General features: G+C 39.9%; 1 protein-coding gene across 1 annotated transcript in view; it reads left to right on the forward strand.

Annotated features, from left to right (window-relative positions):
- Window positions 1-22,020, forward strand: part of RYR3 (ryanodine receptor 3) — a 521,285-nt gene that overhangs the window by 148,614 nt on the left and 350,651 nt on the right. The window contains exon 2 of the mRNA XM_037056141.1: window positions 19,100-19,219. Within this exon, the coding sequence (XP_036912036.1) occupies window positions 19,100-19,219 (120 nt within the window). The remainder of the gene's footprint in view (window positions 1-19,099; window positions 19,220-22,020) is intronic.

The following is a 22,020-nucleotide window of genomic DNA, read 5'->3' on the forward strand; positions in this document are numbered from 1 at the left end:
ATGGTGGTGCTCATTAGAAAAGAATATAAGCAAAGTTTGGGCTTGGAAGGTAAATTAGTAAAGGCATTACAAGGTTTATTTTTACAGGCTCTTTGACTCTGAGTTTTTTAACTCTTTCATAAGAGTTTGTCCCCTAGCCCTCAGGAATGGGGCGGACACCTATCGTGGAGATTTATTTCCTGCTTCTATGGGGACAAAGAAGAGTCAGAGAGCTCCTCTATCTTCAGCTGTTTCTTGAGTGATTTTAATTCCAAATAATCATGATGCCCTTGTGAGATATTTTGGAGAAGCTTGGCCTGGACACCAACAATGGGCATACTCATAACTAATTTGATGAGATTTTTTAGCATTTATGAAATATAAAGTACTTAAACCAGTGCCTGGTATGATCTCCTCGTATTTGAGTTGCCTGCCTGCAGCCGACTTCTCTTGTGCTGTTCATTCATTGTGTTCTGACAGGAACAGCCTTGCTGAACTGCAGTCCTCAAAGGCAGGAGGTTATTGCATACAATAGCTGGCTTTTAACCCTGTGTAAGACTCTAACCCTGAGTCCTGCCATAGTTAGAATATGTTGAGGAGTACTCCTGTCAGTAGAAGCAGGCTTGACTTGACTTTCAAGGGTCTTTTGTCTCTTCATAAGGCATGTCTTATGATCCCTGGCAATGTCTAGTTTGGATTCCCAACTTTCAGGTCCTGTGGTCTACAGCTTTTCACTTAGATTTGACCCACCATTCTGATCCACTATTTCCTCTAACCTTTATTCTTTAAAAAAAAATATTTTAATTGTTGTTCAAGGACAGTTTTCTGTGTTTTACTCCCAGTCCACCCACCCAGCCCTCCCCACCTCCCTCCCATTTCCACCCTACCTAGTTTTTGTCCCTGTATCCTTTATATTTCTGTATAAGGAAATGGGGAAGGGTTCCTGTAAACCCTTCCCCATTTCCCCTGAAATTCCCTCTCTTCTCCCCTCTGGTCACTGTCAGCCTGTTCTCCATCTCAGTGTCTTTGGTTATTTTTTGTTTGTTTGTTTGTTTGTTTTCTTGTTTAAGTTCCTGTTAAAGGTGAGATCATGTGGTATTTGTCTTTTACTGCCTGGCTTATTTCGCTTAGCATAATGCTTTCCAGTTCCATCCATGCTGTTGCAAAGGGTAGGAGCTCCTTCTTTTCTTTCTGCTGCATAGAATTTCATTGTGTAAATGTACCATAGTTTTTTGAGCCATTCATTTACTGATGGGCACCTAGGTTGCTTCCAACACTTGGCTATTGTAAATTGTGCTGCTATAAACATTGGGGTGCATAGGTTCTTTTGGATTGGTGTTTCAGGGTTCTTAGGGTATAAACCTAGCAGTGGAATTGCTGGGTCAAAAGGCAGGCCCATTTTTAGTTTTCTTAGAAAATTCCATACTGTTTTTCATAGTGGTTGTATCAGTCTGCAGTCCCACCAACAGCGCACTAAGGTTTCCTTTTCTCCATAACCTCTCCAACAGTTGTTGTTTGTTGCTTTATTTATGATGGCCATTCTGACCAGTGTAAAGTGGTATCTCATTGTGGTTTTAATTTGCATGTCTCTGATAGCTAGCGATATTGAGCATCTTTTCATGTGTCTCTGGATCCTCTGTATGTCCTCCTTGTAGAAGTATCTGTTCAAGTCTTTTGCCAACTTTTTAATTGGGTTGCTTTTCTTCTTCAAGTGGAGTCCTGTAAGTTCTTTATATATTTTGGAGATTAACCCCTTGTCTGAGGTATCATTGGCAAATATGTTTTCCCATACACTTGGTTTTCTTTTTGTTTTAATACTGTTTTCTTTCGCCATGCAGAAGCTTTTAATTTTGGTGAGTTCCCATTGGTTTATTCTTTTTTTTTTTGGCAGCCTTTTTAAAAAAATTAAATTCTTGTTCAAGTACAGTTTTCTATGTTATATTCCCAGCCCTGACCCCCCCACCCAGTGCTTCCCACCTGCCTCCCATTTCCACCCCCCACCTTAGTTATTGTCCATGTGTCCTTTATACTTGTTCATGTGAGTCCATCCCCTTTTCCCCTGTGATTCTCTCCACTCTCCCCTCTGGTCCCTGTCAGCCTGTTCCTATTTCAGTGTCTATGGTCATATTTTGCTTGCTTATTTGTTTTGTTGTTTAGATTCCTGTTAACGGTGATATCATATGGTATTTGCTCTAGGGGATGTATCAGTAAAAATATTGCTACGTGGAATATCTGAGATTTTCCTGCCAATGCTCTTCTCTAGGACTTCAATGGTTTCACGGCTTATATTTAAATCTTTTATCCACCTTGAATTTATTTTGGTGTATGGTGTAAGTTGGTGCTCAAGTTTCATTTTTTTGCACATAGCTGTCCAGTTCTCCCAACACCATTTGTTGAAGAGGCTATTTTTGCTCCATTTTATGTTGCTGCCTGCTTTGTCAAATATTAATTGACCATACAGACTTGGGTTTATTTCTGGGCTCTCTATTCTGTTCCCTTGGTCCATGTGCCTCTTTTTACACCAGTACCAGGCTGTTTTGATTACAATGGCCTTTAATACAGTTTGGTATCAGGTATTGTGATCCCTCCTACTTTGTACTTCTTTCTCAAAATTGCAGCAGCTATTCGGGGTCATTTATGGTTCAATATAAATTTTTGAAGTGTTTGTTCTGTGTATGTGAAATATGCCTTTGGTACTTTAATAGGTATTGCATTGAATTGCTTTCGGTAGTATGGACATTTTGATGATGTTAATTCTTCTGATCCATGTACACAGTATACGTTTCCATTTGTTTGTGTCTTTCTTGATTTCTTTCTTAAGTGTTGTGTAGTTTTCTAAATATAGATCTTTTACCTCTTTGGCTAGGTTTATCCCTAGGTATTTTATTTTTCTTTTTGCTACATTGAATGGGATTTTTTTCTTAATTTCTGCTTCTGATGTTTCATTTTTGGTATACAAAAATGCCTTTGATTTCTGGATATTGACTTTGTATCCCGCTGTTTTGCTGAATTCATTTATTAGGTTGAGCCGGTTTTTGGTAGAGTCTATAGGATTTTCCATGTACACTATCATGTCATCTGCAAACAGTGACAGTTTTGTTTCCTCCTTTCTGATTTGGATGCCTTTATTTCCTTTTCTTGTCTGATCACTATTGCTAAAACTTCCAATACTATATTGAATAGAAGTGGTGAAAGTGGGCAACCTTGTCTTGTTCCTGATCTTAGTGGAAAAGCTTTTAGTTTTTGCCTATTGAGTATGATGTTGGCTGTGGGTCTCTCATATATGACCTTTATTATGTTGAGGTATGCTCCCTCTATTCTCACTTTGCTGAATGTTTTTATCATAAATTGGTGCTGTACCTTATCAAATGCTTTTTCTATGTCTATTGATATGATCGTGTGACTTTTGTCTTTGCTTTTGTTTATGTGGTCTGTTACATTTACTGATTTGTGAATGTTGAACCATCCTTTTATCCCTGGAATGAATCCCACTTAGTCATGGTATAATCTTTTTAATGTATTGATGGATGTGGTTTGCCAATATTTTGCTGAGGATTTTAGCATCTATATTCATCAGCGATATTGGCCTGAAGTTTTCTTTCTTTGTTGTGTCTTTATCTGGTTTTGGGATTAGGATGATACTGGCTTCATAAAAAGAACTTGGGAGTCTTCTATAATTTTGGATTTATTGTAACAGTCTGTGAAGGATAGGGGTTAGCTCTTCCTTAAATGCTTTATAGAATTCTCTTGTGAAACCATCTACTCCAGGGCTTTTGTGTGACGGGAGTTTTTTGATTACTGCTTCAACTTCATCTGCTGTTATTGGTCTGTTCAGGCTTTCTACTTCTTCTTCATTGAGTTTTGGAAGATTATATTTTTATAGAAATTTGCCCATCTCACCTAGGTTTTCAAATTTCTTAGCATACAGTTCTTCACAGTAATTTCTTACAATTCTTTGTATTTCTATCGTGTTAGTTGTAATCTCTCCTCTTTCATTTCTGATTGTGTTTATTTGGGTCATCTCTCTTTTTTTCTTGATTAGCCTGCTTAAAGGCTTGTGAATTTTATTTATCTTTTCAGAGAACCAGCTCCTGGATTCATTGATCCTTAGAATTGTGCTTTTAGTCTCTTTGTCATTTAATTCTTCTCTGATCTTGGTTATTTCCTTCCTTCTAATTGCTCTGGGCTGTCTTTGTTGTTGTTCCTTGAGTTCTTGTAGATGTAGGGTTAGATTGTTTGTTTGAAATGTTTCTATCTTTTTTAGGTAGGCCTGTATTGCTATGAACTTCACTCTTAGGACTGCCTTCACTGTGTCCCATAAATTTTGGGTTGTTGTGAGTTCATTTCATTTGTTTCCAGAAGCTTTTTTATTTCTTTCCTAATTTTACTCTTAACCCATTCATTGTTTAATAGCATGCTCAATATCCATGATTTTGAGTGTTTGGGGTTTTTCCCCTTGGGGTTGGTTTTATAGTTTCAGTCCCTTGTGATCTGAGAAAATGCTTGATATGATTTCAATTTTCTTGAATTTGTTGGGGCTTGTTTTGTGTCCTATCATGTGGCCTATCTTTGAAAATGTTCCATGTGGATTTGAAAAGAATGTGTATTTAGCTTCTTTGGGATGAAGGGCTCTATATATATCGGTTAAGTCCATTTCATCTAGGGCATTGTTCAATGCCACAATATCTGTGTTGATATTTTGCTTGGAAGATCTGTCCATTTTTGACAGTAGGGTGTTAAAATCCCCTACTATAATTGTGTTGCTGTCAATATCTTTCTTGAACTCCTGTGAGATTTTCTTTATGTATTTGGGTGCTCCTATGTTGGGTACATATATATTTACAATGTTTATGTCTTCTTGGTGTATTCTTTGCTTGAGTATTATGAAGTGACCTTCTGGGTCTCTCTTTATGGCTCTTTTTTTGAAGTCTATTTTGTCTGATATGAGTATTGCTACTCCAGCTTTTTTTCCTGTTCATTTTCTTGGAAAATTTGTTTCCAGCCCTTCACTTTTAGTCTGTATAGGCCTTTTGTCTGGAGGTGGGTCTCTTGTAGGCAGCATATGTGTGGGTCATGCTTTCTTATCCATTCAGCTATTCTATGTCTTTTGATTGGAGCATTTAATCCATTTACATTTAAGGTTATTATTGATAGGTTCTTATTCATTGTCATTTTCGTACCTGTGTTCCTCTCTCTCTCTCTTTTCCTTCCTTTCCTTAAAGCAGGCCCTTTGGCATCTCTTGTAGAGCTGGTTTGGTGGAGGCATATTTTTTTAAAACTTCTTTTGTCTGGAAAGCTCCTTATTTGGCCTTCTATCCTGATTGAAAGCCTTGCTGGGTAAAGTAGCCTTGGTTGTAGGCCTCTGGTTCTCATTACTTGGAATATTTCTTGCCATTGTCTTCTTGCTTGGAGCATTTCCACTGGGAAGTCAGTTGCTAACCTTATCAGGGTTCCCTTGTAAGTTACTTCCTATTTCTCCCTTGCTGCCTTTAAGATTCTCTTTTTGTCTTGAAATTTTGCCATTTTAATTACGATGTGTCCTGAGTTGGGCCTCTTTGGGTTCCTCTTGATTGGAACTCCTGTGTTTCCTGGATTTGTGTGACTTTTTCTCTCATCAAATTAGGGAAGTTTTCCATCATTATAGGTTTTCTATCCCTTGCTCTTCTTTTTCTCCTTCTGGTATCCCTATTATTTGCATATTATTATATTTCATATTGTCTTGTACTTCTTTGAATCCCTGTTCATTCTTTCTGAGCCTCTTTTTCTTTTCTTGCTCTTTCTGGGTGTTTTTTCTACTTTGTCCTCCAGCTCACTAACCCAATCTTCTGCTTCATTGATCCTGCTTTTGATTCTTTCCACTGTGTTCTTCAGTTCAAAAATTGTATTCTTCATTTCCTCTCGGCCCTTGTTAACAGTTTCTATTTTATTTTTCACGTTGATATAGTTTGCAGTGAGTTCATTGTAGTTACCCTGTAGTTTCTCGTAATTCATTGTGAGCTCTTTGAACTTCCTGATAACCAGTGCTTTGAATTCAGTATCTGAAAACTGACTTGCCTCTATTTCATTTAGCATTCTTTCTGAGGCTTCCTCCTTTCCTTTCATTTGGGGATTGTTTCTTTGTCTTCCCATTGTTTGTGAGACTCTTCTAATTAGCCTCAGCTTCTGAAATTGATCTGTTCTGGCTTCTTGTGTTTATGATGTGAACTTCTGTGGTAGAGTACCTGTGATATTCAGTGGTGCAGTCTCCTTCGTGTATCCTGGTGTTCACAGCTTCCACCTACTATTTTTTGTGATCAGTTGGAGGGGTAAGGAAAAATGGTTTAAAACAGCTAGAGAGTATTCTATGACATTTACAGTAGTAGCCGGTAGAGAAGAGATAGGAAATCCTTTGGCAATGTATAGTGTTAACCATGATATTCCACCCAACTCGCCACTTTTAAGGAAGAATGCAAAGAAGATAAGACTCTTGTTGGGGAGAGAAGGGTTGTGAGTTGGATCTAGAAAGCCGTGACGTTGTGGGAGGTCAGATTCTGAGGTAAGGTGGAGTAAAGGATAGTAAATAGGTGTAGTGTGTGAGAGAATAGAATTAACCACTACAGTAATAGATTTCAGGGAGGGTGTTATGTAGTATTTACAATTATATGGGATAACTATTATTTACTATAGTATTAGAACAACAATCATATGACAGAATCTATGAGATCTATATAACGAGAATAGGGAGTATAGGACCTTGAGTCATGTGCTAATGGAACACAAGTGAAGGACGATAAGTTAGCAATGCACTATGAATGAGAGAATAGGAGAAACCTGTCAAATGATGCAATATACCCAGCCAAGCAAAGAAGACTATACAGAAAGAAGAGAAATACAAAAATGCTACTAAAAAATGTAAGAATAATGAAAAAATAATACAAATATATAAACTTGCAGGTTTTCTGTAATGGCAAAGTGAAATTTGTCTCACTGTCTCAGCTGTTGGAATGCCCCCTCTTTGGGTCCAACTCTGGTCTTTTCACAGTTCCAGGTTTTGTTGTCTTACTTGTAGGTATTCAAAAAGAAAAAAGAAAAGGGGGAAAAAAGGAGAAAAAGAAGGAAGAAGAGATGAAATTGGAAAGAAAGGAAGAAGGAATAAAACTAGAAAGAAGAGAAACAAAAGGAATCGAGAGATATAAAATAAAAAGAATTAAAAATAAATTACTTAAAAATAAACAAAAATCAAACAAATAAACAAGCAAACAAAGAAGAAAACAACTTTTGCTTGTTTCAAACTGGCAAAACAGGTTTTTCTGGTCTTGCTCACTGCAGGTTGAGGGGTGATTGGTATCGCCTTTCTCCCTTCCTGTTCGATACTCGGTTCGATACTCGGTCAGCCTCTGGGGTGCTCTCCCCAGAGCTAGCCCAGCACCTCTCTATCAGGCCTTGGGTGTGGGCTTCAGGCCTCCTGAGGAAGCTCACATCCCCTGTGTATTTGCCACTTAGTCCTTATTCCCCTTTCTGTGACTTCAAGCAATCAGGTTTCTCCCTGTGTTGCTCAAACCTTGTTTGGCCAGGGAAGGGGAGGTTGACCCAGCTCTCTCCCAAGAGCCCTGTGGCATACCCAGCAAGCCCGGCCTGGGGCTGCAGCCTCCCTGGTCCCCATGCTGATCCCTGGGCCCTCATTGTCCTGAAGCACTCTCTTTACCATCTTATTTTTTCAATATCCACTACAATTTTTGATCTCCTGTTTTTCATGTATGCTATGGTACTATTGGCTGTTTGCTCTGTTCTTCTGTAGATGGGCTAGATTTTTCTCCCATGTGTAGGGGGAGTGGAATCTGCTCCCTCCTACTCCATGGCCATCTTCCCTCTCACCTTCATTGTTTTAATTCGAGAAGCATTTATTACATGTTTGACATATGGCTTTAGGGATACAAGACAAACAAATCTTTGCCTTCTAAGCAGAATAATTCTGATAAAAGGAATTTAGATAAGAAATCTAAGAATTACAATATAGAGGGGGAAGAATAGAAACATATACACAAGAGCCCTTCCTGGGACATAAAAGGTGTCAGGGAGGAAAGAGATGTAGCTTGAACATCCTTTCCTGCATTTTTGTCTGTGTCTTGGATTCTTCTGGTTCTCAATTATATCGTCATCTCTGAAAACCACAAGTTGGTGTGAGTATGTGTATTCAACAAGATAGTCAACCACTTTGATGGGAGCTTCAGGAGGGGAAACCCCAAGCCTGTCTTGTTTAGTACTATACCCCAGGCCATGAGACAGAATGTGGAGCATCAGTAAGCATGCAAATATTTCTTAAATAAATGTGTGACTTAGTTCTGAATGAAGCTAGAAGAAACAGATGATTTTTGTTAAAGAAACTAGTCCTGGACCGTTCATAAAGCTTTATATACCATTACATTATAAAGACACTTCATTTCCCTTTACATGACTTGCTTTTAAAGACTTAACCCATCTAAATGTCAGCCCATACAATTCTTTTTTTCTTTTTAATCGACAAAAGAAAAAAAAGCAATTCTTTATGATCTATTAACTTCATCAAGCATACTTTTTGAAAAAGGCACAGTGTTCCCTAGCTGTTAGATTTTATGTGGAAATTGCTGGCTGCTTTGTTCTTGCTTTCATTTTAAATTTTGCATCCGTCAGTACATTGAAGTGATTACGCACATATACAGAGTATTTGAGCGCATCCTACATGTTAGGTATTTAATTTTGTTTACTTTTTCTACAAATCTTAAAGGAGAAAATTCCAGAAACAACCTGTCTGAAGCACTGCCTAATAGAAGTAAAAACAAATCTCAATACCTACTTACTTTATTGATTAGAAAGAAAAGTGGATGGTACCATGTTTCACTCCTTTGAACATAGATATTGCTAGAAAATCAGGCTAAAAGTGGGCGGGCTGTCACAGGTGACTTGCATGGCCCAGGGAATGAGTTATGCCTTAAATTAGAAGCCAAACGTCCCAGAACCATTGATAAAAGTAAAGGAAATTGATTTAAAAATAAAGAGTAGATCTAGTAACGAACATAAAAATACAGCTATCCTTGCTCAGTTTGTCAAGGTGTCTCGGTGGTGCTGCAGGAGAATCAGAAGTGGATGCTCTCTGTGTCTTTCTGGGGTCTCAGTGTTTAGATCGCATCAAGATGGAGACACAGTGCAAACTCATCAGCATTCATGATATGAAACTGGGAAATTGAAGTGTTCTGCTCAAATCTCCTTTACAAAGTTACATTCAGAGCAATGTTAGATCCGGAGCCCCAAATTTTCCTGCCATACGTTTATTATCAATCCTTGCTGCTTCTGAAGTTAGACATGGAACATGGTGATTTGCTTTGGTGTTCTGGTTTTTTTCCCATTTATTCCTCACACCTGGCTGGCATGCCTAAAGGAGAAAGAAATCAAAGGGGTATGTGTGTGCACCTAGGTGTGGTCACTCTCCCGGTGTGTTCTCATTGGGTAGAGAAAAGTATTCAAAATACCAACATTATAATTTTGTACAAAATCTTTGTGTAGGAGCTGGAAGAAATGGATTATTTGTTAAAGGAAAAAAATCTTATGGTACCTGAAATCTCTTAGTACCAACAAAATCACTCTTTTTTCATCTTATGAGAATAAAAAATTCTAAAAACCATTCCTTCTAGGAGGACTTGTTGTAGGACGCCGCATTGTTCCATGTCGGGTAGCAGCATGTTATGTAAGACAGGGAATTAATTGCCTATGTAAGCCCTAGTGCCTGCTTGTCTCTCTAATCAATGTAGGGAAAGGCTCTTTCCTGCAAGTTCCAAAGGGAACCAGGAGTGGGAGAAGCTGAGTAGATTTTATAATCACACCCTAAACTTTGCTTTTTTTGGAATGGGAAAAGTTAAAAAGAGGGAACAACACTGCTTCTGGTTCCTGGAGCAGAAAGGGTCCTCCTTCAGACTGTAAATACCTCTTTTGTTTGTCAGTCCTTAACATAGCAAACTGCTCCAGATGAGACTGAGGACTGTTTGGTCACTTCCTTGAAGGAATGAAAGAGTATAATGAATTAATATGTTTTTGTGGTCATTGTATGTAATAGGAAACAAAATGATTTGTCTGTTATTCTATGATGATTTGAGTGCCTACTATGTACCAGGCATTGTTTTAAGCATTGGGAATGTATTGGTGAGCAAAGCAGTACCTGTAAGGGTTATATTTTAATGTAAGAGAGAGATAAGAAAAAAATAAGTATATATTCTTAGGTGGCAAGTGTTAAATGGGAAAAAGGCAAGAGAAGAAATACAGAGTGAGAATGGGGCTATAACTTTATATGGGTAATCAGGGAGGGCCTCTTTAATAAGGTAACATTGAGCAGACCCCTGAAGGAGGGGGCCCTGCTTCCCTAGGTATCTGGCAGAAGAGTATTCTGGCAAAGGGTTTGAAGAAGGGTCATACTTCAAAGGTGTGAGCTTCTGGGAAAAAGCCAGTGCTGAAACTAAGCAAGCAAAAGAATGATGGAAGAGAGATCATAGGAAGGTGGGCATATTTGAGGGATCTCACAGACCACAGTGAGCATTCTGCCTTTTTCCTGAGTAAGATGGAAAGCCATTGGAGAGTGTTGAGTAGTGGAGAGACATGATTTCACTTAGATTTTAAAAGTCCCCTCTGGGTACAGTGTAGATAACAAATGTGACTGGAGAACAAGTTCAGAGGGGATTGCAATAATAACGACAAGTGATGATGGCGTGAGCCAGGTGATGATGGCGTGAGCCAGGTGATGATGGTGAAGAGGATGCAAGGTGATCCAATTGGATGCATTTTGAATGCAGAATACATAGGATTTATTTGGGATGTGAGGTGAGAAAAAAAGGATCACTGTGACTCTAAAATGTTTTAAATTAAAAAAAAATTTATGAGCAACCTGAAGAATGGAGCTATCATGTCTTAAGATAGAGAAGACCATGGGAGGAGTGTACTTGGGAGAGATGATCAGGAGTCAGATGTTGAACATATTAAACTTGAGATGTTTGTTAGACACTCACCTAGAGATAATAAATAAGCAATTGGAGATAGTGAATCTGGACTTCAGAGAAGTTGGTAAAAATTTTAAAATTATGCAAAAGATACAAATTTTGGATTCATCAGTATACACATGGTTTTTAAAGCCAGGAAATCAAATAAGAGCACTGGGAGGGCAGTGTAGGGAAGGAAGAGAACCCTGAAGAATAGTCCCGGAGCACTGTTATGGCATTAGAGGGTGAGAGAAAGTAAGGATATGCCAACCAGGGACACTGGGAAGGGGCTGCAACTATATGGGAGGAAAATGCAAGCAAAAGAAAGTGTAGTTATAAGCCAATGAGTCAAGTATTTAAAGAAGAGAAGAAGAATAAACTATCAACTTCATCTTTTGGAATTCTGAAATTTCTGTTTTACTGAATTTTGCAATCATCAGTGAATAGTAAATAGCCAGAAATGGGAGCCATCCCTAATTTTTGACAGATTCAAAAACAAGAAGGATTTCTAAAGGTTTCATCATACTAACACCAACACAGACAACAGCAATAGCAAAGCCCCAGAGATGTCCCAGGGACACAGCATAATGGCAGTCTCCAAGAACTGCACATAGGACTAGTTAGCCTCTTCCTTCAGTCTATAACCTTTAGCTTCATAATTTTTTAAATTCTATTAAGAATATTTGTATGTCTCTTGGGCCATTGTGGAAGCAAACAGGGTATCATAGATCCCTTTATATAATCCTGACTACTTCCAGGCTAACATCCAGAGACTACGGGTAAGAAAATGTAAAAGAGGATTATATTATGCAGTTTAATGCCTAAGCATTTTTGATAATTTTATTAATTTTTAAAATACACAGTTATGTCATTAGCTTTACAAATATCTGTGCTTTGCTACTCAGTACCAGGCGCTATGCTGGGCACTGAAGATTCACAGAGAAATGAGAGGCTCCTGCCACCCAGGAGCTCAGAATCTAAGAAAGGAAATAGTCGAAATGATTGATATTTCCAACATACAAGTAGACTATCGGTATCATTAATTCTTGTAAACAATTGTGGATAATCTCATCATGCCAAAAGCATCTCTTCAAAAAATAAGAGATGCTTTTGGGTAAAGCCTTAAAATGAACTCTCTCACCCATGTCTAGTATCAGCTCCCTAAAATCATGCCTGACATTTCAGAGGAGTGCCCGAGACACATCTTCTTTTTTAAATCAATAAATGGCTATGGATTTTCCTCTGCAGCAAGATCTGCACTTAATGTGGCCCCTGAAATCTACTGGCCTGCACTCTGTTCCCTTTGCTCCTTGCTCAGGAGCTTCTTAGTACCAGTGATGTGCAGATCTAACTATAGGGCTGTCATCAGCTGCTTAGTGTCCTGCCTTAAATAGGACTGTCAGCCATTTCGTTTTGTTCCAGAGAGCTATTTGCAAATGACCCAGAGGGAAGAGGGAGAATCAAGGTGCCCCCAGCCACCAAATCAGAAACAGCAAACATGGTCATTCTGGTCCTGGGGCTGTGAGCCAGGGCGTAAGAAAGAAGCAACAGGGATAGAACAGGCAAGCTCCATTCATTTTCAAGTTAGAATTTCTAAAGCTCCAGGAGGACTATAGAAAAAACTTGACTTTGTCAGAGATGGCCTATGATAATAATGTGAAATCTAAGCAAAGAGAGCCAAAGGCTATATATTCTTGTTCAGGAACAATCACTCAACACCCTCACAAGCTGAGTCTGTGACAGGAATAGCTGGCACTTGTGTACTGAGTAGCTTGGAGGGATGCTGACATATGATATACCTTGGATTTTAATAATTTTCCCCCACCGCTAGAAGTTTTGGGATGATGTTTTCTCCTTCAAGTGTTGTAGTCATTGGGCATGAGAAATATTATTTTAAGGAACTTGTAGCTACCTGGCTGTTCTCTCTGGCATTATGCTCTGTGATTTGGTTACTTTTCCGTGTTATACGGCCATGTGAGAGGACTGGGCACTATCTATTTTTATCGGCACCCTCACCGTGTCTTAGAGTCAGGAAGGTGTGAATTCAGACTTATTGTGAAGGTCAGACTCTTGGTCAGAGAGCCAGTTTCGCACCGTGGTAAAGGGGACTGGCTTCTAATCAACACAGTCCAAGGTTCAAGGCCAGCATCTATTACTTACGTGCAGTGTGGTGCTAGGCACACTAACCTCTCCATGCCTCAGTCTCTTTATCTCCATGTAGAGAGTATTTATATTAGTACCTACCTTATAAAGCAATTGTACACAAATGCTGTACTATGGTGGTACATAATGACTTCATTAAATATTCATTCATTAAGATTGCCTAATTCCTCTGAGCTTTGGTTTCCTCATTCTTAAAATGGTTGTGTTGTTTTGAATATGAAATTAAATTAAATTGGGGGAAATCTCAGCAGAATGTCCAGTATAGAATGAATAGTTAGTATTATTATTTATAATAGACCTGAAGGGCTCATTATTGCTTATTCCTCATTACTTTTTTGATGTCAATATCTGTTCCTTTTTTTAATTCAGTTCTGACTCATCAATGAAACAGTGACCCTGTCTACAATAACTATTGGTATATGGCTGAGCGTGAAGAAGTCTCTTCTTTTATTCTGATTCCATGTCCCAGTCAACATGTGTTTACCAAATACATTATTTTCCCAGCTTGGATGGGGAAGCAATTTTCTGCTGTACCAGGGTTTGTAGTTAACTGGGATTAAAAGGTAAAAGATACCCTTCAGTAAATTACAGCCAGATACTCGTGATGCCAGTGAGTGTCATCATGGGTGCACACATGGAGCAGATGCGGGCTCTGCCTTCGAGAGCCACAAGGGAAGCTGAGAGGAGTAGTGGGGAGAGTACGGATAGAGTCAGCCAGGACTGGGTACCAGGCTCTACCCCTTGCCACTATGAGATCTGAGACAAGTCATTTAACTGCTCTTTACAAGGGTGCCTCATTTGTCAAGTGGAGATAACAGCAGTTTCTACACAATAGTATAAATTGAAGCTTAAATCGGTTATTGTTCATAAAGTACAATGCCTGTCAGATAGTCATAGACCAGTAAATGTGAGCCATTTTAAATTACATAATATAGTGGGGATAAGGTGTGCAAGTAAATAACCATAATGCAAGAATCTGGTGACATTACTGTAAAAGTTCAGAGAGAAGATTACTTGCATTTCGTGAAAGAATGTGAGATTTGACCTAAGCTTGGGAGGATAGGTAATATATGAACATGGAAAATAGAATAGATCAGAGCAGCTTTAGAATTAGAGACTGTATGATTAAGGGCATGGAGGTCGAGGTGACCAAGGAGTTCTATGGGGAAGAAGTTTGGAAAATAGGTTGGAAAGCAAATGTCCTCAGGTGCTCATGTAAGCAGTTTGTGTCTGTTATGTGGTTAGTGGAGAGAGTCCCATTATGGATTTTCAGCAGGAAAATAATAAGGTCAGAGCTGTGCCTCTGGTGTTGTAATAGCCTTGTCTCCATCTCTAGACCTCCACACTCTCCCTCCTCTGGCCCATTCGCTGTTGGATGAAGGGGGGAAGACTCAGACAGGAGATGACATTCGAGCCTGGGTTGCTGAGAGTTCAGATGTGTCACTAACAAATATAAGGAGCATAAACACAGACTGAAAAGGAAGCCTTTTGGTGCGTTGGGACATACCGAGGTGTTCATAAGTCAGTGGATGTAGTTAGGAATAGGTGAAGGTTTGAAACCTTAAAATACCACTAGGATGCAGGGAAAGAGGGCATCACAACTCCTGAGAGTAGAACTGGAAACCTGAAGAATGGAGAAGATGGCTAAGGGAAAATGACAAGGACCTACTCAGGGGTGATCCCTACGTGTACAGGCTGCAGGAGAGAGATCATGAGAAGGCTCCAGCAGAAAGGGAGTTAAACCAGGCGAGCAGAGTTGAATAAAGGAATGAAGGGGTTTCAAGAGGGAACATTTGTGGGGGCTGGGCAAGACTTACTCAGGTGACAGTAAGGTAATAGGAATGAAGAAATGTAAGGCTAGATGTGCAGGGGAGAACTCAACTGGGTGGGGGGCACTCTAGGATTCAGTCAGGGACCTTTTGACTTACATGGTAGAAGGCAAAAAAACCTTCATGATCTTACACACATTATTTCCTGGGACGTAAGAGATTGGCACCCCTCACCTTAAAGATGGAGTCTAGGTCTGAAAGTTCTACCACTGATTATGGTCCCTTCTGACCTATAGCTTTCTTCTCTTTAGTTATTTGATATTGACTGGGTTGAATCTGCTGTGAGTCCTACAAAAAAAGGAAAATTTTATGGTCATGTTCCAGTGAAATCCAAGTTCAAACAAGCTAAAAATGTATTACAAAAAAATCCCATACATTTTTAGTGGAACAAAACCCAAGAGTTGTTATTTTTTCTAAAAAATGTACCATTCTTCAGAAAAAGTCAAGATCCATATGACCTCCTTCATGGGTGGGATATAAAACATAGCAACAAATGAACAAAGCAAGCAAACTCAGGGACACAGACAAAAGATTGGTGGTTACCAGAGGGAATAGGAGGGTGGGAGAAGGTAGAAGAAGGTAAAGGGGGTCAAATATGTGGTGATGGAAGGAGGCTTCACTTTGGATGATGAGCACAGTGCTATATACAGATGGTGTACTGTAGACTTGTACACTTGAAACCTATGTAATCTTATTAACAAATGTCACCTCAATAAGTTTAATAATTTTTTTTAAAAAACCTGTCATTCCTCTTCCTGGGGTAGCAGAAACAATGGAGATGGCAGTGACCTTTAGGAACCAGTAGTGTTGATAAAGGAGAGCAAGAATAGCAAAAGTAATAGAATAAGAAAGCATGAAAGAGAAGAGTGGGTTCATAGAGTAAGATAAGTTAATTTTGGATTTTAGGGTTAGAACTGTTCTATAGATAATGACAAGGAATGTTCATGATAGTGTGTTACTAAAACAGAGTAGAAGTAATTATGGCAGGTGTTTGTTTTGAATGGATTGTCCATGTAAACCTTGAAGTTACTTGAAATGATGACTGGAGTGGAGTGGAGAAAGGCCATCTGCTGGCCTTTCAACCATTGGCTCCATTATTACAGTATTTACAGCTCTTGTCTTATAAAACCTGGTGTGATCTGCAGTGTCCTAACAGAAGGCTTCATCATTGGAAGGTAGTCAATAAATGTATGTTGAATACACACCAAAATTTCTATCAAATTTTCTGATTGTCATTAAATGTCAGATAAGTGGTAGCTGGACTGTTGATAAATTGCCAAAGAAGATGTGGACATTGACTATCACCTACTTCAAAATGTAAGAGTTTTTGCATTTGAGGAAAAATATTGGTTTGAGTTTGGCACTGGGGGATGCGAGGAGAGCACCAGTTTATGAGGCGATACCAACTATGGGAGAATTTGCAACCTCCGTCTAAAGGGGCTTCCTTGGAAATGGTATTCTCTGGAATTCCTAGGCCTGATTTAAAGCAAAGGCAGAAAGGAAGGTAGATGACAGGAGAAGAGGAAGTCTACATTGGTACAAGGATGAGTAAACTAGGTAGGGCAGTACCTGGAAAGGCTGGTGTCCTGTGCTTTACTGGGGAATGAGAGAAGTAATGAGATGGGTTGAATTAGCTCATCTCTTGATTCCCAGTTGGACTTGGGTGCAAAGATTTCAGTGTTATGTGCTTGAAGGCTCCAGATGTCTGTCTGTTGAAGGTTTGTGGAGCTAATAGCTGCTTTCTGGAGGAAAGGCAGGTACAGGCAGCCACTCCAGGTGGTGTCTGTAGCCAGGTCAGCACTGAGCATACAGTTCGAGACAGCAGGTGGAAAACCGTGAAAGTGTTTGGAGATGGCAAATCTGGCTTCCAGTCCCACACCTGTCTCTGTGTCACCCTGAGTGATGACCTACGAAATCACTTGTGCTGGACTGTGCTTCAGCAAATCGTTATTGAGCCAGGGCAGGTCTGTTTGTTGCATGATTAGCTGATGGGCAGCCCAGGTTACGAGGATGTGAATTATAGGACAGGTAAATTTCTGAAGACAAATAGAGACTCGAGGCAGCCAGTGCAAGGTCAAGCTACAGTATTTTGCACTCTTTTGGGTGGAAAGGATGTGGGAAATGAGATCATGAAAAGAGATTCTCTAAGACATATACCGTATTATTCTGACTATAAGACATATACCTCAGTTTGGGAGGAAAATGGGGTTGCATCTTATAGTCCAAATGTAGCTTTACATTTACATTGGTGAAATATTGTTATTTATGCTATTAAGTATTTTAGCACATTTTTTGCTTCAAAAATTTTTTTCCTATTTTCCTCCTCTAAAACCTAGGTGTGTCTTATGGTCTGAAAAATACAGTACTCAAGAGAAAACTTCTCAACTCTTAGTGGGTCATGAAAAGTCTGGCCCACAATCACACTGTGATTTCCAAATGCCTTTTTTCAAACCGGTGAATTGTGTGTAGGTGGTAGATATTTAATATTTTTTAATTAGGGGGTCCTCTTGACATTTTGGACATAAAAATTGTATGTTTCAAAGACATTGTATTCAAAGACATGTTTCAGTTGTATGTTTCTTGCAATATACACGCCGTTTATCTCACACAGCCCCTGCATCACAATGCACATAGCACCCCTCAATCATTTTGACAACCAAGAGCACTGCCCATTGCCCATGCCCTTTAGGAGCATGGTATGGCCTCTGGTCACCTAAGGATCTTGGGGAGACTCCACCTGAGGAAAAACTTCATCCTCCTCACAGATTTCACTGAGCCCACATTTTGAAAGAAGTGATGTTCTGGAGTTTTCTCTGGTCTCAGTTCGAATGAAGACCATGAATTCTGACTTCACGAGAATCAGAGGCTCTTGAATTTATTATTGACTCAGTAATAATGGGCAGTGACATTTCAGTACTGGTGTAAGTGTAGAACTTTTTCTTCCTCTCAATCTTCTTTTCATATGTGGTGCGTGACTTCTTTCATATCCCCGTAGCCCCTGACCAATCTCTGGGCACCAGCAGATGCTTTGTTGGAGTCGGGTACTGTTGAGTCACTTCATCTTCCCACTGGGTAGAAGGATCTTATTTTTCCATGACACCATTAAGAAAATGTTGTTTCTATTTAATCTGCCTGGACAAACATTAACACCACGGGACATGGGGATGAGTCAGGGGAACAAGAGAGTTATAGCTAAGGAGGAAGCTCTCCATCTGGTTCTTCTCATTACTCCTTTAACTTAACCACACCTGAAATCTTTCTGAGGTTTGAAGCCCAAAGTCAAATGGTGGTAGATAGAGGGTGCGGACTAATAGATGGGAGGAGAAAAATGAAGGAATTGGTAAGAAAAGTGTTTTACTTTTTCAGGCAGGTTGTGCGAGAGGAAAGTATATTAGTGAACATGGAGAATGGCTTTCTTTCTGACCATCAACAAGAGAAATGTCATTCAAACAAGGTCCCTGCAATTTTAAGAGGCTGCTTTTGAGCATGATGCATAGAAAGGAGGTCCCCTCCTTGGGAATCCAGAATGACTCCTCTACTTGACCTTCAATTCCTTCTGTCAATCTTCCTTGCCAATATGCCAAAAACATCTCCTGGTACCCTCCAGGTTCCTTCTGTCAGATCTGGCAGATATATCACCCACTGCATACACCCCTCCCCCAACAAAACATGACTCTTGCCTCCTCCGCAGCCCCTTACACAAAGCAGACTTTCCTACCCTGAATTCCACTTTCCTCTGACCTCTGCTGTGGTCTCTGTTCCCTCAGTCACATCTTCTGGTTCGATTTCATGTTAGGGGAGGTTGCTTAGGTTTGCTTTCATGGTCACTCAAGTGTTGAAATCATCTGCTCACCTGGGAAACATGCACTGTAGACGTCTCAGAAGAGAGGCCCTTACTGTATATGTATGCGGTATCTTCACTCCATGCGCTTTCTCCCAGTGACTCCACACCAGAATCTACATCAGGGGAGGTACTCAATTATGCCATGTGAATATAGGCATGTGAATAAAAGTTTCCTTTATTTAGTATTCAAAAGCATGTGCCTCTCAGCATATCTGAGAAAGATACAGCAAGGTGACTCGGGGGCCTGGTTCCGCAGGAGAGGCAATCCGGGGCCACTCTTATCTGTGTGTCTGTTCTTATGGCAGGAAGATGAAGTGGTTCTCCAGTGCATCGCCACCATTCACAAGGAGCAAAGGAAGTTCTGCCTGGCGGCCGAGGGACTTGGCAATCGCCTGTGCTTCCTGGAACCCACTTCAGAAGCCAAGGTGAGATTGATTACCTGCTGGGCACCTTCCCCCTTGGCCTCCCAAGCAATCTTTTAGGGGATGGGGCTGCCAGGAGATGGTGATGAGGATGGTGAAGATATTTAAAAAGACACTTTTATTTATATTTGCTAAAGTTTCAGGTGTACAACATTATAATTCAATATCCATATATATACTACAAAGTGATCACCCCCAAAAGTCAAGTCTAGTTACTATCTGTCACCACGCAGTTGACCCCCTTTACCTCTTTCGCCCATTCTCAGCCCCCTTTCCCTCTGGTAACCACCCAGCTGTTCCCTGTGTCTATGAGTTTCTTTTTATTTTATTTGTTTATTATAAAAAAGGACACATTTATTTTTAAAATTGGTAGTAGATCAGATTTAGAACATACCATATTTGCCACGTATACCGAGCACTTTTTGCCCAAATTTTTTAGGGAAAAATAAGGATATACATTATACACAAGTGTAATTATGACTTACTATGGGTATAATAATCCTGTGTGTAATGTGCACACAACTGTGCGTGCACACTATACATGGCAAAATATGGTAACTCTCCCCAGCCCAAGAAACATTTCAGTAGGAACCAAGAGCATGGTGAAGTATTAGAGGTGCCTTTTTTGCCAGTATTCACTGGGACACAAGGGAGGCCTTGATGTCACTGTCCCCTTTCACGGAGGAGGTTCTTTTAATATTCCCAGAATGCCTTTTCTTGCTGTTAATCCCTAGAAATCTGAGTGTGTTCTTAACTGCCAGCTGTCCGGTATTGCTGTAGGGACTCACGGGTGCTGGGGCCTGTGCTCGCAACATACACACTGTTCCGAGTTCTGACTGTTCTGAGATTGTAGCTCTGCCTATTGTGACCTGGGGACAGAGAGGAACTTTTGTTCTGGTCCCTGCTTGCAGGATGGCATGTAACGTCATGTCTCTTCAGCCGAACTTTTCTTCTTTAATTTTCGACTGTTGCGGCCTCTTATAATCTGAATGTTAACTGGGTCCCTGGGCTCAACATTCTCAAAGCACTTTGCAGTCCTGGCAAGATGTTTCTATGAGTCGGAGTTCTACAGAGAAACAGAACCAATAGAGTATCTCCCTCTTTCTAGATAGGCAGGTGGGTGGGTGAGTGGGTGGGTAGGTGGATGGATAGAGCAGGTAGGCAGAAAGATAGGCAGATAGAGATTTATTTTAAGGTATGGGTTCATGCAGTTATGGGATTGGCAAATCTGCAATCTTCTAGGCCAGATCAGCTGGAAATTTAGACCGGAGCTAATGCTGGCTTGAGGCAGTTTTCTTCCCTTCATTTTTATCATTAAGGCCTTCTGACTGGGGAGGCCCACCTGTGTTTTCAAAGGCAATCACCTTTAAAATCAACTGATCACCTACAAAATATCTTCACATCAAAACCTAGATTGGTGTCTGATTAAATAACTGAGTACTGCAGCCTAGTCAAAGTGACACATAGCTTACCACCCTCCAAGCTCAGTTTTCTCAGAGAACCTTTTTTTTTTTCTTAAATCAGTCAGGTTACATTTTCCAGTAGGACCAGCTAGTTGGCGTGTCATTTCTACACATGAACATATATAACACAAACACACATGCAGAGTTTAACCCAGTCCTAGAACACCAGACGTGCACTGTGATGACCACATCTCCCAGGAAGCCCTTCCCGATGTCTCCCATGTAGGTCACTGACCCACCTGTACAGTCATCTGTCAGGAGCACATAGGGCCAGTACCTGTAGGACAAAGTTCCATTAAGATTAATGGCAGAACAAAGAGATAAGGAAGATTTTTATCTTTTTAAAGGTCTTAGACTTGATTTCCCTGAGGCTTTTTCTCATTTGCTTTTGTTCTTAGCTAGATACTTTTCTTTTCATTCCCAGCAGTCTGGAATAATAGGAAGATCATTAGATTGGACTCAGGAAGTTAATTCTCAACCATTAGCTAGTCATGTGACCATAGGCAAGTCACTCAGCCTTGTTTTCATTTTTCTCATCTGCCAGAATGAGGTGCAATCTGTGGAGTGGAAAGAGTGTTGCCTGAATTAGAAACTACTGTGACCATTTGCTAGTCATTTGCTAGTCATTCTTGGAGGGGGCATGGGATTGAGGTTTAGGGCACACACTCTGGAGCCAGACTGTCAGAGTTTGAATCCTGTCTCCACCACACAGCAGTTAAGCTAGAAGCTTGAGCAAGGTGCCTCACCTTTCTGAGCTTAGTTTCTTCATCTGCTCAATGGAAATTTAGTAGTAACTACCTAATAAAGTTATTATTAGGATTAAATAAGTTAATACATGTAAAGTGCATAGCACATTAGGTTGTCTAGTACATTGTAAACTCTGTATAAACACTAGATATTATGATTTAATCTTACCTAAACCAGATAACCTAAAACAGATTTTAAAAAATGTTATATCATAACCTAAAATGGCTTTGTATTCCCCAGGTATAAAAATAATGATTTATGGTTGTTAAAAATGTCATGTATGTGCTTTTGTTGATTTACTTTTACTTTTTGGAGTAAATGTCCAGGTTAGCAGTAATAGTGTTAGGAGCATGAACAATAGTAAACTGCTTTCCTAAAAGGACATACCACTTGTTGCATTTGGCACATGCAAAATACAATTTCATGAGTTATGTCTCTTTTACACATAGTAATTAATGAGGAAAGTACACCATGAGAACTTCTCATAGAGAATCAGGGTCAAGTTCATAGAAAGGCTAGAGTAGGTATTCAGAAATTGCTGTCACCATTCCTGGGATCTGCCTGCTACATGAACCCATTTTCTGCGGCTCCAGT

The sequence above is a fragment of the Sturnira hondurensis genome, unplaced genomic scaffold (genome assembly GCF_014824575.4).
Source record: "Sturnira hondurensis isolate 20B ecotype Veracruz unplaced genomic scaffold, ASM1482457v3 Scaffold0008782, whole genome shotgun sequence".
Classification (NCBI taxonomy): Eukaryota; Metazoa; Chordata; class Mammalia; order Chiroptera; family Phyllostomidae; genus Sturnira; species Sturnira hondurensis.